Here is an 18294-nt window from a genome sequence, read left to right on the forward strand (position 1 = left end):
CTTCAAGAGTCATTTTAATATAATTTTTCACATTTCCTTAGTATTTTATTGTTTGAAATTATTCAGAGTGGTTCTAGATTCTGTTCCACATTTAAAGCAGCTAGTTACCCTTTATTTAAAAAGCAAGGCTAGGTTGTTTTCTCATTATGAATTGGGTCAAAAAGGGTTTGTGCTACAGACTTGTGGGATGTGACCTTGGGGCGAAACCCCAAAAATAAGGATTTCTCAAAAAAAATACGAAAATCACTGTCTTGGCTTCGTTTGTGCAAAATTTCAGGAAGGCTATATTTTTGGTTGAAAAAATCTAAACCTAACCTGAATCCCCCCCACCTCCCATTTCTAAGAAACCTAAATAATCTTCAGGTAACAAACATTTAATTTGAATCAGGTGACATGAGTAAATGAGTAGCACATCATCAGTTTATCAGTCTTTTTGAGATCTTGATTCTGAAACGTGTAGCCTCTTGAGAAAGCCAAAGTGATTCTAGGGCATATATAACCCTGCAAAGAATGTTGCCATAGGGTACCCAGCATTTGTCACCCCTCTCTGGCCAGCGATACTGCTGTGATTTCCCACCAGGGTGCATGAATTGGATATAAAAGTCCCCAAATTCCTCAGACATTTTCAATAATACCTATCCAATACAAAATGGGATGAATCTATGCAGGTGTTTAGTCTCTTTTATGATTAATGCAGACATGAACCTATGTTTTAAGTGTTCAGCATTGGCCATGATGTCTTTTCCGGCTACAAAGATGAAGGTTATGCTGTCAGAGGCAGTCTTGCAGAATGAACACTTGTCTTCATGGGTTACAATCTGACCATCAGTGGGAGGCTGCAAGCTTGATCTTGCAGTCTTTTGCTTGACTGTTCTCCCAATACCATTGCAAGGGCCTTCGCCATTTGAAGTTGCAAAATTCCTTTCTGCACCCAGGTGAAGAGAAATGTTAATTATACACCTTGCTTATGGTGTCCTTCAGGTGGGGTAGCAGTGTTAAAGGTGTCGGAATCGCTATTCACTATTGTTTTACGGGGTCAATTCTTCTAAAGGTATATGCCGTATTATAAGTTCAATAAATCCCTCGTCCATTTTACACTGCTACCTAAGCTCAAGGACATATTGTATGTTCTTAATGTTATCCAAATAAATAATAACACCTCAAGATTGTTCGCAATAATTCTGAATGGTCCTAACTGCAATTACTCTCGTTTCTTTTTTATAGTCTATTAATGTGCTTTGACCCAAGTTCTAGTTGCCAGATTCACTTTCATTATAACTGTATGTAACACAGGTTAGACTAACCTAATTGTCTGAAGAATGGTAAGAGCCAGCCTCATCTATAGATCAGTTACTGCCACCAATACAACAGAAACTTGGATTCACATATGTTAAAACAGATACATGTCAATTGGGTAATATAGCTGCACATTGTGATGTAATAAATACCTTTATTGCAGTTTTGGGGTAGTTGTTATTGCGATGCTAGGTAAGTTCACTCTGTTTGCAAAGACCTTTGTATTTTCTTCAATCTTATCTTCAGTCCTATTACATTATATGTGGCTAATGAGTTCAAGGTTTTGAATATCTTTTGGCAGAAAGAAATGAGGGTCAAGCCGCCTTCTCCAGGTTTAAAGATCAACATGTTGTCTTATGTAAAAATCAGCAGTGCAAGCTGAACTTTATACACAGCGCATTTTTCAAGTGGAAACAGATAATGGCTTATCAAGTGTTGAGGATTTCATTGGTTTGGACAACCACATTTCACACGTCCAGTGAAAGTTTTCTGCAAACGTTTCTATTCTTGCTGGTCACGTCGGTCAATGCAGACACTGTGTTACAGGTCATGCTGTTTATATGGGAACCCCAACCTGTCCTTGTAAATGCACTGCCATGCCTGTGCTTTCCTGTTATTGTTTTTTGAATAGTTGTTTAGAACCCGCACCAACTGAAAGCCAATTGAAATTTCACGTCAAAACAAACCTATTAATTACAGGGGATTTAACTTACATTATCTCATTTTTTGGTCTGTCAGTGTATTTCTCTGTCAAAGTTAATTAGTAATCTCCACCATCATCCAGATCTCCACTCCTGCAGTTACCCTGGAACAAAATGTCCAGTGGCCAAGCAGTATTAAGGCCAACACTCACCTAACATGAACAATCACAAAGAAATGTGTCTTTCAAGTCAGTCAATTCAATAAATTATTTCTCATTCTTTCAGTTTGTGGTTGTCCTTAAATACTGGCACAGGTTACTGTAGATATGTTAAATGCATTTATTGTTGGTTCAAAATGGGTTATTTATTGGTCTTAATTAACACATTACATGCAATATGTAGCTATACTTAAACAGACGCACAGGCCTGGCAACTAAAGATTAGTTACAAAAATATAGGTAATCTCATTGTACAATTGTACAAATTTATATGGATCTCAGCACAAGCAGTCATATAAAACGAAGTAGTTGTTCAGCACATATACACTGACATGGTATCTGAGCACCTTATACTAAGCATAAGACAATGGAACATGTCCAATCACTAAAGAACTCAATGATTAGATTTACAATAGCACTCAAGTACAGTAGACGAGCATACAGTGAACACTGTGCTTTAGCAGCATAAGCAATAGCTAAAAGCTTAGGTGTCACATACTGCCAGTTCTCTTTAATGGTAGATCATACAATTGTATTATACTGTTGTTGCTCTACAAAAACTACAAATCACTTTTTCACAATGTTTGTGTCAAAATGCAGTGTTCTACCCAAGCTTGAATGGAAATGCTGCTTATTCTAACTGTTCTGCGTCACTGTAGAATGTATGCAAACAAATAATTAAAACTTAGCATACTATAATTGTGATTTCTTAATCGTCACTTGTCATTAAAAAAAAAAGAGAGAGTTAATTAACTTTTTAAGATCATTCCGAGTTGTTCGTATTGCAATTACACAAATATTGCGTTTTTTTCAGATTTAGTTGTATATTACCAAGGATACATTTGCTAAAATCTCTTTAAAGAAGTACAGTAAGAGCCATCGGCAAACAGTATAAGTGACGTAGCGAATCTCTACGGCAACAACTAGAACTGAAGAGCACCTCCTGAACTCAGGTAGATGAAAAAGTCAATCGGAAACTACATGGTCTTTAATTGAACTGCATTATTCTTTGTGCTTAGGGAGAACACACCATTATTTCAGGAAAAGCCACAGTTAGCACCTTTGCCTGTAGTGGGTAAGGGATCATGAAGCCAGGCAGAATAATACTGTAATGCATATTCACTGATATGGCATTAGCTTATCGAGTTAGAGGCTACAAAGTGCAAGACTGCATATACCCTGATATGGCATGTGCCATCAAATAGTTCAAAAGAAAAAGCTCATGTAACAGGCAATGCATACTCACTGATATGGCACTTGCCTTTAGAAACCCTAAAGGAAGATGCAGACTACGTAACAGGCAATGCATACTCACTGATATGGCACTTGCCTTTAGAAACCCTAATGCAGACTATGTAACAGGCAATGCATACTCACTGATATGGCACTTGCCTTTAGAAACCCTAATGCAGACTATGTAACAGGCAATGCATACTCACTGATATGGCACTTGCCTTTAGAAACCCTAATGCAGACTATGTAACAGGCAATGCATACTCACTGATATGGCATTTGCCTTTAGAAATCCTAAAGGAGCATTCTAGTACAACAGGCAGTACACACACTCTGATATGGCAGTTGTCTTCAGAGAAGAAATAAGCCCAGATTTTGTAATAAAATGGGTCTAACAGGCTAAGATTGAAATAAGCAATAAGAATAGTTGGCATTAGGGATGATCCAAACTCTCATACACACACAAGGTGTGTGCTCCTGAACAAACACCAAATCAAGCTCTTTTGAGTGTAGCGCTGCAGAATGTTTTAAGAGTTCAGGTCATCCCCATAAGGACTAAAGTCCTGCTTGATGCTTATCAGTTTTTAATGAAAGAGAAGGAGAGCTCAAGATGGGGGAGTGAATGTTAAATGATACAAATGAATGCCTTTGGAGCAGCAAGATTTATCTTAATTAGACAGCCATTTGAATAGGTTTGGTGGATAATTACAGTTGCATACTGTGAAAATAAGCAACTATTACAAATAGTGCACAGTGGTCTGGATACTGCAGCACACTGGTATGGATTTTACAGTGTCACACTGTAAAAGGGGTAAACAAAAGTGTGTAACTGATTCAAAGCCAGCCACCTCTAAATAGCATCCAACTGTATTCACTTGTTTCAGTTACATGTCAATCCTTCCCCAAAACTGATCTCCAGCTATTACAAAAGACCTGAAATTATATGATCCTCCCCAAAAGTATCAAAATTCTGCATTTTACATTTTACTTTTACAACAGGATTATAAATGCCATACAGGCATGGATTAGCTTGAATTCCTTTGACACATGTTTTAACACCTTCAGACCAAGCAAGCGGAACTGGAATAGAGAAGATCTGTGAGGGGTTTTCTTTTTCTTGATCACAGCGGGCAGTCCTGGTGGGGTCGTAGGTCAAATGCTGTAACACGTCAGGAAGAAACTCAGAGCAGTGACGAGGACAACTGAGGCGGTGGAAACAACTGAGGAACAATAGCAAACAGCTCATAAGTGAAACACATTACCAGCAATGGCAACACAATGCATTTGGGACAAACATTGCACAGTGATACAGCATCGGTCCTCACAAAAGAGGATAAAAAATGGTTTATGGATTCAATAACACAATCAGCTTTTCTCCCAAAAACGTTTATAGTCACTGTTATTCAAACATCACTAACACAAACATCTCTGAATCTTGTCTGAAACATTTTTTTTATTCATGTAGGTCGCAAATGCTGTCGATTTGTAGGCTAGTTATAGTGTACAGTTTACCTGGGGGTACCAGGTTGGCCACATCTTGCACCCAAGGGGCTGCTTGTTGCCCCCAGACTACAGCTTAACACTTGTTCTGATATGGTACCATGGTACTGCATTTGATTATCACTGTGTTTTAGTTCACAGCACCACTGATGTGTCAAATCCTAAAAACTACAGATGTATTATTCAACCTGCTCGTTTGCTGCCATTACCTTAGTATTAATTCACTGCCATTGTCATGCCATTGATGATAGTTTGGTATTATTGCTGCATATGTTTTATCTCTGATAATATTAGAATCAATCTGTATTTTTTTTCTTGGTTGTTGTTTTGTTTGCTATCTACCAGTAATAAAAGAATCAATCATAAAAAATACACACCGGCGGCCGAACACTCCAGCACTTTCAAAGACGCCATGTAGCCTTGCCCAAGCCATTTGTCATACGTCTTTTTCTCCCCAACACCCGTGATCTGGAGCGTTGAATCTTTGAAGATCAAATCCGTCCCTTGATACTTGGAGGAATCGAACATGCTGAATCCGTTGGGATTGTTGTCATTTCCAAAGAAATCCTGGATAGGAAGAGCAAAAATGTTGCCTTGTTAAGAAGAGCAGTTAGAAATGCCTTGGAGTCCCAAGAGGTGAAAAAAAAGTGAATTCAAAGCTATCGCAAGAAGACAATATCATACACATAAATTGTACTCACTTTGCTATTCAATTTGTATTTTTTTAGGCCCAGCTTAACTGAATCTTACCTGAGCTTTACTGAGGAGTCCATACACTGCATAGGTGTTCATTTCTGGGTGGACCATGACTGCATGGCCAGGAACTAGAGCTAAGTTACACTTTGCATATTCAGTCACTGGTGCACGCGCTCCGTTTGGACATAGAAGCTCGAAATCCATGTGCCGCAGGCCTGCTGCCCAAGACTCAGTGTTTTTACCTGATAAATGAAACGTTCAGTAAACATGAAAGACAAAATGACACAGGGTCATTCTGAAATTGCTTAAAAACTTGTAAACATTCTTAAAAGCCAACCTTTTTACAACTGGGCGCTTGACCCTGCAGGTGTCCATCTTAGCTCACTGAGCTCCTTGGCTGTATGGACCGCTGTAGCCCAGTGAAGACAAAAAGTCCCTACAGATTTTACCTCCCTAGCCAACGGGCGTCAATGTGACACTCCCCGTGGAAACCCCAAAACACAAGTCAGCTCTAATGAATTCATTTTGATTAATAGAATCTTAGTTAGAAAGCTAATGGGGAATATTTTTTTGCATTATTTTCTTAAGAGCAGTGTGATATTATTTTGCATCGAAAATAAATATGTAAGACACAAAATAAAAGCTTTTCAGGAACTCACCATCAGTGTTGTCAAAGACTGTGGTGTGCTTCACAAAGGCAACTTCCCCGCTACCTTCTGCCAGACACCTGCCAAGAGGGAACAAGGGAGTCTGCTTATGTATAAAAACAGACTCAACTGAGATATTCAATTGACTGTTGCTTACAGAACACATGGTATGACAACAATACATTTTTCAACATGTAATGTGTTTGTTGCGAACCCTACAGCATGTTATGTAACGCGTTAACACACATTCCTCTGTTAGTCAATAAAACTCAAAATGCTGTTTGTTTTCGGTTACCTGAAAGCTCCATTGTAACCATAGTAAAGCTCGTTGTTGCTGCGTTCACACTTATTATTCCCATTAGTATCCCCCTTGCAAAGTTCACACAGGCTGGACGGGAAGCCTGGCTGATTGGCTCCAGGCACACAACTGGCACTGAAGAAGCTCCCAGTGGCTGAAAGGAATTGATAAACAAAATGAAACCCAAACAATGACTTGAAGCTTTTCGCAAGCTCAGTCATCAATAAACCAGCACTTACACAAGGATAAGACACAATAATCAAGGCATTAAAAGGCATTCCCTCTAGTTAACATTGCAGTCAGCGTACAGTTTTTCTGCATTACGTCAACCTACAGCCTCGATATATAAGACCACCCTATGGGGAAGACTAACTAGGTAATGCAGGGAAGTAAAGGTTGTGTAATTTACATTTTCGATTCAAAGAAAAAAGTGGGCCAATTTGGTCACGCTTGCATGAGATAATTAAACATAAATCAGGCTTATCTAGAACAGATAATTTACTTATCAGAATACAAGAATTCAACTTCTTATAAACAAACCATGCTGTAAGGGGTTATCGCAGGTTAAGGCCTTTGGGCTATCACAAATTGCGCAGCCCTGCTATGACTTACAAGGCCTTATTTAAAGCAAGGCAAAGGAATACTTTCAAAGAAGAAAAAATAATTGTAATGCTACCAATGTAAACAAACATTGATCCCCCTTAATATTTGTTCCCACCAGCAAATATATGTGTTCCACCCCACATACACGTTTGTTATTTAACTGCTTTTTATGTAAATTGTGGATGTATAATGCTAATAAATGTGAGCAGTGCTTGTGTGTAACGTTCTAGGGGAGGCTGGACCTGTCAGAGAGGAATGGATAGTACAAGTTTAGGGCTAGTGTTCGGGTTAGAGAAAGTGGTTTTAAGATTAAGGATTTAGTTGGAAATGCATGGATATAGACTTATACGCAAAGAAGGAATTAAGAGTCAGGCGGTATAAATATTACGAAGGGAAACCAACATTCTCAAATATTGGTTGCAAGGGGGAACGAATATATTTCCTGGGGGAACAAATATTCAGGGAGGGGGCATATATTCTCTGACACTAGCGGTATTCTCACAAAACTAGCGGTAAACAACTCAGAACTGCTTACTGCTACACATTTATTTCAAGCCAGTTTTATACTGTTACCTTTGCCTGTGCATGCAGGGTGTATACTCTGTGACAGGAAAAACTTGTCTATGAACCCTTATTTATAAGGTGACCATATGGCTCTGTGTTCAGCGGGACAGTTTTGAATAGTTCAGGCTTTTCAACTTGCAACCCATTGCATTCTGGTACATTTTACCTGCTGTCTCAGGTACCATTCTTGCCTTTAAAGAGAAGCAGGACTACGTTTACCAGGGTTGTGAGGTGAAAAGCCTGAACTATCACAAACTGTCCCACTGAACACAAGGCATATGGTCACCTTACTTATTTAAATGTTATATTGTACATACAACTTGTCTGCATGATACCAAAAAGGTAGTTGCTGTTGTTTAATGAAAATCAAAGTGTTAATATGAGTGTGAATATACAACATCAGAAATATTGACTTTATTACACCATTATTCAAGAATGTTTTCATATTCTGTATGGAAAAAACACAGTATTAAAATAGCATACAGTAAGACTTTTGGCTTACCTTTGGGGAAGTCACAGTTATCAGGTCTTATAAACCCATTCTCTATAAGAGTTCCTATAGGAATATTCCAGCCAGCTGTCCTCTGGTAGCCAGTGTGGCAGGACTTCCTTCCTTTCAGTTCATTGAATGTAAATCCGTCGTGGCCGGACCTCTTTACCACCGCCACAGCATAGTATGTACCCCCCTGCACATCGTCTGAAAGCAGAGAAACTATTCAGTCTTTAAGCCAATATTCTTTTAATACAACTGAAGTACAGAGACTTGTGGATAAAGCAACCACTACTACTTAAAGAAATCCTACTACATTAGTTGTGTGGATGTGACCTCTATATATACTGTGTGTGTGTGTGTGTGTGTGTGTGTGTGTGTGTGTGTGTGTGTGTGTGTGTGTGTGTGTGTGTGTATTCATAGAGACAAAGGGCACATAGCGAACAGGTATATAAATGGAACCTTTATTCAACAGTGGACACTAATTAAGCAAGAGTGATTGTTCAGACCTAATTCAAGCATTCAAAATTCTAAAAGGTATTGACAGTGTTGACCCAAGGGACTTTTTCAGCCTGAAAAAAGAAACAAGGACCAGGGGTCACAAATGGAGATTAGACAAAGGGGCATTCATAATAGAAAATAGGAGGCACTTTTTTACACAGAGAATTGTGAGGGTCTGGAATCAACTCCCCAGTAATGTTGTTGAAGCTGACACCCTGGGATCCTTCAAGAAGCTGCTTGATAAGATTCTGGGATCAATAACCTACTAACAACCAAACGAGCAAGATGGGCCGAATGGCCTCCTCTCGTTTGTAAACTTTCTTATGTTCTTATGTTCTTATATGGTATAAGAAATAAAGTACCTGATTCATTAGTGTACTCACATACCTCACTTTCTGGAGTTTATTTGGTGTTCTTTTTGAAGTACATGGACAGGTTTATTTATAGTAGAGCTGTGTGAGGCATTGGCTTTCCAATATGCTCAGGTAAACTAGCCTGCCTGATTTCTGCAGTGGATAAGATGGTGGCTTGGAGGGTGCATGGTTGCACATTTCTGCCCAGCATCACTCCATTACAATAGGGTATGACAGTTTTTTCCTAAAAAAAAACTCCACCAAACTTTTTTTTTTTGGTTTTCAAAACTTGTACATGTATAAAAGTGATTGACAGGAATAAGGTTTCTACTGTAGTTGTGATGAGAGATATCGGGAAAACTCCTGTTCCCATGGCAATTTTAGCATTATATACAAGCTGGGTTTGCCTCGCCTCTGGGGAGGTAGCCAGCCAGCCAGTCTGACTCAGTCACTAATTTTAGTTTGGTACAGTAGATACTTGGAAAACTAACCTCCAGTACTGTAACACCCGAAGGTATCTCACTGTGAGGAAATATTTCTGTAGTTAGTTAGTTAGTATTGTATTTTGTAGCAATCCTGCCTACAAAAGCATCTTTGTTATAAATTCAAACCCTAGTTTTATGTTTACCTAGCAATTAGCCTCCTTCACAAATTAAAAATATTTGTGCAAAATCCAAAGCAAGTGCTTTATTGAGGAACATAAAATATTTCTCTGTGAGTCTTCCCTTTTCTCAAATGCCTCCTGTTTTATGTGCAGGGGGGTCATCATTCACTAACACCATAAACATGAAGCACAACTTCTTGTTAGAGACTGTACGCCAGAAGGTACGCCATAATATATATTCCAAGAAAAAATCTGCTCTTTGCCATAGTGCTGTGTACACAGTACACACATCTCCCAAACAGATCAATTAAAATTGTTACTAGTTTGTTTTGTTTTTTTTAGGTGGAAAGTCATAGCTATTTAAAAGATTGCCTTAGTAACATAAATACCAGAGTGGTTATACTCTGCTTACTCAAACTCATGAAATCCCCTCACTAAGCAAGATTGCCTCTACAGTCTTAGCACCTCCTTTTCTGTGCTGGTTATGTAAGCACTGTTTTTATTGTGGCTTTTGGAAAAAAAAAAATCTTAGTCTAAATCTACCTTATAATGCTGTATTCATCACACTATCCATTATCTCTCACTGACAGAGCTGATGCAAATGTCACGCCTGGTTTATATTGTGTGATATATAAAAAGCTGCATCTCCCAGTTCAAAGTCAGTTGTCTTTTCCCACAGGCTGGGCTCTATATCTGTTTGAGGTTATTAGTAGTTTCATTTATAAAAGCTTGTTTTTTTCGTCCCTTATAATTTTCTTTAAGCAGATTATAAATAGACTTACAAGCATAGCTCTCTCCGGCAGCTGGAACAAGGCCATAGGTTTTTCCTGCAGTGTAAATAAATCCACCGTCCAGTGTAATTGCATCAACCTCCTTTTTCTGCAAGAAAAAACAAACGTTCAGGAGTCTAGGAGAGCAGGGCACATGAGGTCATCCTGCCAGGCCACACCAGTCACAGTGAGACCTGTGTACACAGAACCAGAAAGCTGTTTGGGTTTGCAAAGCCTGTTAGCAGAGTGCTAAACTCTCTACATTACAAATGAAGCTTAGAAACACACAATTAACAAACGTTCCATTCCCCCCCATGCACTGTTTTGGATTCACTGTATTGCAGTGGTGTTTAAGGTCATACCTTAATTTTCTGCATGCAGTCTTCAGGAGAGGCCCCCGAGACACACTGAATCTTTGGCTTCAGGTTTTTGTTTGAAAAGCTCAGAGCCATATCGGCACATTTTAACAGCTCACCACGGGACAGAGTGCACCAACGCAGATATTCCGGCAGTCCTGAAAGTAAATAAATATAATACTTTTTTTATTTATTTATTTTTGTAAAGTGAATTTTTTTTTTTTTTTAATTTTAAACTGGTTTACCTAATTAAACAGTTAAGCTACACAACATATACTTTATTTTTGCTTAAGATAATGTAACCTGGCAAAAACAAACAAACAAAAAAAAAAAACACAATTATTTTCTGTTGTGTGTAATTTGGGTGTAATGATTCATTGTGTACTGATGAATCAGGATGCTTTCTTTACATAAAATATGACAGTGTAACAGAGCTATGTACTATAAAAGATGTACTACAAGCACTACAGGTCACACTACAAATGGTATGCCTGGAGCCGTCATCCTGCATAAATGTCTAATATAGTAATTGAGAAACATATAACTTTAAAAGGCATTCAAGCAGATATTATTAGAAACTCTATTAAAAGCTGCAAAAACAGGCTTTTAAGCATGTCTAATTAAAAACTCCAACATGCCCCATGCAATGCACAATAGTGTTAATAACGTGTAGGACTGTGCAGCTGGACAGATCAGAAAGGAAAGTTAATTAACAAAATGATTTCTGGATAATTTCAGTATAGTTCTGGCAATGGAATGCTGGTAGGTTTAGATTTGCTAATTGAGTTCCATAATATGACTAGTCAGTGGTAAGTTGTTAGTTTTTAGCTGGGCAAACATGGTTCCGTTTTAAATCAGACATATTGATCCTGTGCATTGGTGTTAAAGTTCTGAATAGAGTTGTTCCTTACTGTCTGGGCTGCAGTCCAACCCACTCAGAGCATGTAGGTACTCCTCTCCCAGCCAGTCCTGGTAGCTCTGATTTTCAATTGCAATCAGCCTAATGGTGGAATCTTTGAACAAAAGATCTTTACCCCCATAAACAGAGGAGTCAAACATCCTGAAGCCAATATTGTGATCGCTACCAAACTGCCTCTGAAGGTAAGAAAAGGGGAAATGTTACTCCTCTAGTACAACTGCGGGCCCTCTTCAGAAAGCTCTAACTGCTGGGTTATCATGTGACAATCTGCCCTTTCAACTCTGCTAGCCCAGAACCACTCCGAATGATTGCCAACACCACTGAAAATAGTAAAAAAAAGTGTTTTAAGCAATTCAAACGACATTTGTAGTGACTTACTTTTTAAACAATAGCCCAGAACATTATAATCCATCATTAAATGGATTGGGACCTCAGCCTACTGAAATAAATTTTAAGTAGTAAAGAGAATTCAATGGACCTGCCCAGCCTGCAACATCCTGAACACCTCTTCACCATCAGTGTCAGGTCTGACAACTACTGCATGGGCAGGAACCTTAGCCAAGTTGCACCCTGCGTAGCTGTTAATCTCAGCACGCGACCCATCACGACACAAGAGCTGGAAATCATTTAACTTCAGGTCCTTGGCCCACGCGGCTGGATTTACTCCTGAAACGCAAAAAATTGCAGATCTGTTGGAAGGCTGAATAGACAATTTGTGGCAAAGGGCCTAGTTTATCTTCATACCAAAATGCAGTTTTCACCAAAACAGTACAAAACACCTTCCAAAACAAAATAAATTCAGCCTGGGGTAAAACACACGAACAACAGTTCCCAAAGTCATTGGTTATTGTAGAGGACCACCATTCTCTGAACAAACGAGATGAATGATACACCTGCTTGTTTTAATGATATTATTCATTCATCACGTCACATGTTTTAAGTGACTGGGAATAAGAGAGCTCTAGTACATAGTATCTTAAACCTACCGTTGGTGTTGTCAGCCACAGTTGTGTGCTTGACGAATGCAACATCACCAGCACCTTCAGCCAAACACCTGTGATAGAACAGAATTGTGTTTTTTAATGTAATTCACCAGCAAAGTAATATACAGTAAAATAGCAACTACATTAGACTTGCTAATCAAAACCAGCTGGGACCACGCCCTGTTGTGATAAGTGATTTGGCTGTAATCTGTAATCGTACTGAAAAAGTTTTGTCTAGTCTTGTTATGCTAATACATTATATACATTGTCTGAAAGCACCACGAAGCTTGTTATGTTATTTTGTACTTATAAAAAAATATATATCATTCTAACAATTAAGGTATATTAACTCTTCTTTTTTATTATTATTCGTTTATTTAACAGACGCCTTTACCCAAGGCGACTTACAGAGACTAGGTTATGTGAACTATGCATCAGCTGCAGAGTCACTTACAACAACATCTCACCCAAAAGACAGAGCACAAGGAGGTTAAGTGGCTTGCTCAGGGTGTCACACAATGAGTCAGTGGTTGAGCGGGGATTTGAACTGGGGACCTCCTGGTTACAGGCCCCTTTCTTTAACCACTGGACCACACAGCCTCCTTGGGGGAGGACAAGCTGCAACATCTTTTATCAAAATTCCCTCACCTGAAAGCACCGCTATAATCAGCATATCTCTCCTCCTGAGAACTTTTCGCACATCTGTTCCCCCCATTTTCATCACCTATGCATAACTGGCAGAGGGATGGTGGGTAGCCGCTAACACCAGCACCAGGGACACAGCTGGCTGAGAAATACTCACTCACAGCTGCAAAGTGATAAAAGAACAGGCTTAGCACTCTGGGAGAGTGTTAAACAATGTGGTCCTACAATTCACCCAAAAATGGAACTACAAAAACAACACCTCCATTTTAAAGCTTTATACTAACAAAAAGCAACAAGAAGAAATTATCTCCAAGGTTAGACAACTCCTTACCCTGTGGAATATTGCAGTTCATCACAGACATCCTGCCGCTGTCAATGAGATACCCAACAGGGACATTCCACCCTACAGTGCGGCTCAGCCCGGTGTGACAGGACTTCTTCCCTTTCAGGTTGTTAATGTTGATTTCAGTATTGTTCTTTCTGACCACAGCCACAGCTAAATAGGTGCCTTGTGATACTAAAGGTGTACAAGAACAAATGTAAAAGTTAAATTGTATGTCAATCTAAAAATGTATTATCCCTGTATCTCACTGGGATAAACTGTAGTCCAATTTTTGCAGCACTGGGGAATCCCCTGGATTGTATTTGTGGTTATTCACAGATCACATCTAAATAAAATTAACAAAATCCACAGGGTCTTATCCAAGGGAGGGGGGGTCTGATCAACCCAACCTCCAAATAACCTTTAAAAGACAAAACCCTAATGACAAAACTTACATACAGTCAAGACTATATATAGTGGAGTTCTTTTTACTGGTCTGCACTAGCCGTCTGTCGTTTTGAGTGGTTATTTTTCCTAGACCTTTTTAGAGAGTCTTAAAAAGTGATTTTCTATTATGTCGACCCCTTTTTCTTCATTCCTCTGAGATTACCACTTTCTCTTCATTTCTCTGAGATTATGACTTCTGTCATTCATTAGTTATGAATATACCTTAGGTGTGATACGTGAAGCAAAAATCAGTGCCTTAAACACATCTGAAGTGTGTTACAAACAGGCACACAGCTTGTTTACTGTAACTGTGCTTCTAAAATGGCTGAGCTGGCTAAGCAATGGCAGGTGTGATGGCAGGCTATTCAGCCACTGCAGTCTTGGTTGGATTTTTTTTACAAGGGGTGAGGAATCAAAGGATTGCTCGGTCCTAAAACTGCAAGTAAACTGCCTTTTTAAAGTTATAAATGGTTTAAATATCACACTTGAAGTTGTGTGTTTTATTCAGTAATGATCTCTACTCTGGTGTTTTAGTCGTGCTGATATCTGCACATAGCTCTGTTGTCTCGTCATATCAGTTTTTTTTGTAGATAAATCGACATTTCATGGAAAAATGCATTCATCGTGATCCTTGTGATAACATATCTCAATGCACCGAGGAAAAGTGGGTGTCTCAAATCAATCGTCTATGATTGAGATATATTTATTTATACAACCCGTCCACATTCAGTATATCAAATTCAAGTTACCTTCGTCATACACTTCTCCAGTCACGGGTTTGAGGTTAAACTTCTTCCCAGCTTCGTAAATAAATCCTCCATCCAGTGTCACTGCGTCTGCCTGGTTAGTCTGGAGGTATCAGGAAAGTAGGTTCATGTATTAACTGAAGCACTTCAAGCAGGACATAGCTGTACTAAAACCACAAATAATTCTCTCGTTGTTCACAGAGTTTGTCTTGCAGGTTTGCTGCTGGCTTCATTGTAAGATCATCTTTTGAGCAGGCAAAGCAACCACCTAGGCACGAAATCAGAAGCATCACTTTGTCTTTTAATGAAATGTTGATGGCAATGTAGGTGGTGCCCAATTCATAGTGTCACCACAGCAAGGGCTGCATGCAAACAAAGGCAATTTAATAAGCTCTGCAGCAAACTTCACTATCCACTGCATATGTTTTACTGCAGCTAAAATAATTTCCTTAATTTAAGAAATTGACAGCTTCTGTACTGTAAGTTATGATGGAGGTTTAGTGTTGCTACTTTTGTTTTCTGCTACTTTTTTAAAATACGCTATAAGGATGAGCACCACAAATAAAAACCTAACCCTGGGGTAGCAGCAATAAAGTGGCTCAATGACTTTATCAGCTCTTCGCATAGCGAAGGTCAATATGAATAATCATGTTTAACTTTTTTAAATACATTTCCTGGACAGCTTCGACTATGCTTACCGAAATGGAGTATGCACAGTTTTCTGAGGAGCCCCTATTCACACACTCCAGGGCAGGTTTGATATTGGCATCACTGAAAGCCTTCATCATGTCTTGGCATTTTCTCAGTTCTAGGTCTGAGGTTGTACACCATCTCAGCTTGCTCAGGCTAGAAACTAGGAAAACAAATTGGCAGAAAAGTATTTAATTTATCATATACTGTATATAGAATTCATAACTTCAGAACCAGGTGTAAGACAGTTTACTAATTCCCTACACTTTTCGCTCCAGAGCAAAGGAAAGTCAAAGGAAACGTACCGTTACGAATCCTTTACGAAATGATTCAGTGCATGTAGGGTCACTTTTAATAAACATTTCGATATGTTTTCTTATTTTTTGTTAGTATTTCTTTTTTTGGTACTGCTGTGTATTTGTAAATATGGCCTTACAAAATGGTTTACTGGAGTATGCTGCACAATTGTAATAAAGCAATAACGTGCAATCATGGGCGACCGAATTTACTAAACAAAAAAAAAGTTAGAATACTGGTACCCTACCAGCACGAGGCAAGTAATTGACTCCTAAGTTGAAAATTAAGTTAATTTTAGTTAGTGGTATGCAGCAGTACAGAGGAGTGTCATCTAGTCAGGTGATGAAATAATGTTTTTGAAAGCTATTGGATTTTTTATTATTATTTCAGCATACATACAAAATAAAAATAAAAAATGTTAATCTTATGTGTACATGTAGTACTTAATATACTTTATAAGGCTTAATTTGAGGGACAAGCACATTGTAAAATCATATTCAGTGAGTATCAAGGCCGTAGCAAGCTAAGGCACTCGAGGCACGGGACTCGGTAAACAATTTATAGTAATAATTATTTATCTAGGTTATTTCACATGTTGCTTTGCCGCAAAATAAAATGTATTTAATCCGTCGTTGTGTGCATACATTAATCCACAAGTCCCGCTAATATTTATATGTGCTTTTCAAAATCTTTACTGTCTATACTTATGTAGAGTGATGCAAAAGTGAATCCTCGAGTTACAAATGGACATGAGGCATACAAGTGCAATAATTTTGCGATACAAAACCAAAACCACTGCCCCCCAACTAGTTTTTAACACCTAGTTAAACAGCTAAGTCCAACGTTACTATATAATTCATTTGTATCTACATCTTTCAAAAGTTTAGCCTTTAGTACGCATTGCTGTCCAAAGAAACCAGGTATTTCGCTGACCTTTTCATTATTACATTTCAATACAAAACAACTGAAATACGACACACTTTGACAGACAAGATTCAAACATGGCGAAAAAAAATAAGTAGGCATGCGCTCTGACTAGTTGCGACACTTCTGATGACACTATTCGTCTAACACAGCAGGAGCTTAAAAATAACGAACAGTAAAATAAGCACCTGCCTTCTTTTAGTTTGAAAACTGGATTTCAAATGATCTAATCTGGACTTTAATTATAGACAGCCATCATAATCATGTTAAAGCAACATTCCCATAGTACCATGCCACAGTTATTTTATCGTTTCTAATTGTTGCTCATATATATGTTTCTAAATTCTTAAGAGGAAATTACCTTTTGCTAGGATTCATCAATCAAAGCATCCGCCAGTAACGAAACTCACAATAAATTGTTTTTATAAACATGTTTTACATTTGTGTTTCTATATATATATATAGAGAGAGAGAGAGAGAGAGAGAGAGAGAGAGAGAGAGAGAGAGAGAGGCGCTATTTTGCGGTATATATATATATATATATATATATATATATATATATATATATATATATATATATATATATACACAAAGTTTAAATTAAAAACAACGTTTGATAATGAACATTAATCAAACTTCCGTTTATGATGACTATCTAATGAAACGCTGTTTTGGTTACATTCAAAACAAATTACCCTGTCCTATTACATATAGCCTCCCTACACTTCAAGAGCTGGATTATTTTGTGTTAGGCTATGATTTACTTACCTGCCTGTAGCGTATAAAGAAAATAACATAGAACAGTGCACGTCTTCATGGTGATGGCTGAGTCCGTTGAACGTTACTTTTCAGCTCCCTCTTAGTTTTATACCTACTCGATGTGTTAATTTAAATCCAGTGACTTTCGGGGTTAAACTCCAAACTCCAGACATGTAATTATCTGAAATTTACTTATATGATATCCCTACCATTTAACATCTCAAGACGTCATCTTCACAGTAGCTTTTTGTAATAAAAGTTTTCGAATGGAACTCAAGAGGGTGGGCTACACCTGAATATGACACGTCAGAAAAATTGGCTGCACTTCAAAACGGTTCACACAAGGAGCTTTTATGTGGCCGTGGAAGGGTCTCTCCTTATTAAACATAGGCATGTCAAGTTAAACAGACCTACCACTTTAGTTTATCTAAAGGAGTTTTATATAAAGAATAACTTTGTGCCTCAGGCTACACGTTTTATTTATTTGATGTATGCTGCCTTTTTTAAAAAAAATAGAAACGGTAATTGTTTGTAAACAGTATGTTCACTTACAATAAACAAATCCACTACGTTAAATTACAAAACAGCAAAAAACTAAAGTTAAAGTTTGGCACATCTCTACCGGTAGGTTTATGTCCTATTATACAAGGCAGTAGGAAAGAAATGCAGCAGTAGTATAGTAAATAAACAAATAACTTGGGACTTTATTTCTACTGTACATTTTAGTCATGTAGCCATGAATCCAACAGGTAAACATGTGTGTCTGTCACCTCAGCCAATGTAGTTAGCCAA

General features: G+C 38.2%; 1 protein-coding gene across 1 annotated transcript; it reads right to left on the reverse strand.

The window, feature by feature from the left end:
• Positions 1-2246: 2246 nt before the first annotated feature.
• Positions 2247-17783, reverse strand: LOC121327145 (melanotransferrin-like). Its single transcript, XM_041270988.1, has 16 exons — positions 17512-17783; positions 15531-15685; positions 14836-14935; positions 13649-13834; positions 13321-13480; positions 12676-12743; positions 12168-12355; positions 11682-11865; positions 10777-10928; positions 10427-10523; positions 8199-8393; positions 6527-6683; positions 6244-6311; positions 5639-5826; positions 5266-5455; positions 2247-4608 (listed from the first exon to the last, which is right to left on the reverse strand). The coding sequence occupies exons 1-16, from the start codon at positions 17558-17560 to the stop codon at positions 4541-4543; spliced, it is 2205 nt and encodes a 734-aa protein (XP_041126922.1). The 5' UTR covers positions 17561-17783; the 3' UTR covers positions 2247-4540.
• Between the last annotated feature and the right edge of the window lie 511 nt (positions 17784-18294).

The sequence above is a fragment of the Polyodon spathula genome, chromosome 14 (assembly GCF_017654505.1).
Source record: "Polyodon spathula isolate WHYD16114869_AA chromosome 14, ASM1765450v1, whole genome shotgun sequence".
NCBI lineage: Eukaryota > Metazoa > Chordata > Actinopteri > Acipenseriformes > Polyodontidae > Polyodon > Polyodon spathula.

Bases quoted from the DNA above. Each gene is read 5' to 3' on its own strand.
- LOC121327145 (XM_041270988.1), bottom strand. From the start codon at position 17,560: ATGAAGACGTGCACTGTTCTATGTTATTTTCTTTATACGCTACAGGCA. The intron at 13,481-13,648 runs GTAAGGAGTTGT...ATCACTTTGCAG, and splicing joins GAACTGCAATATTCCACAGG to CTGTGAGTGAGTATTTCTCA. The intron at 10,929-11,681 runs GTAAGGAACAAC...ATTTACTTTCAG, and splicing joins GTTGGACTGCAGCCCAGACA to GACTGCCGGAATATCTGCGT.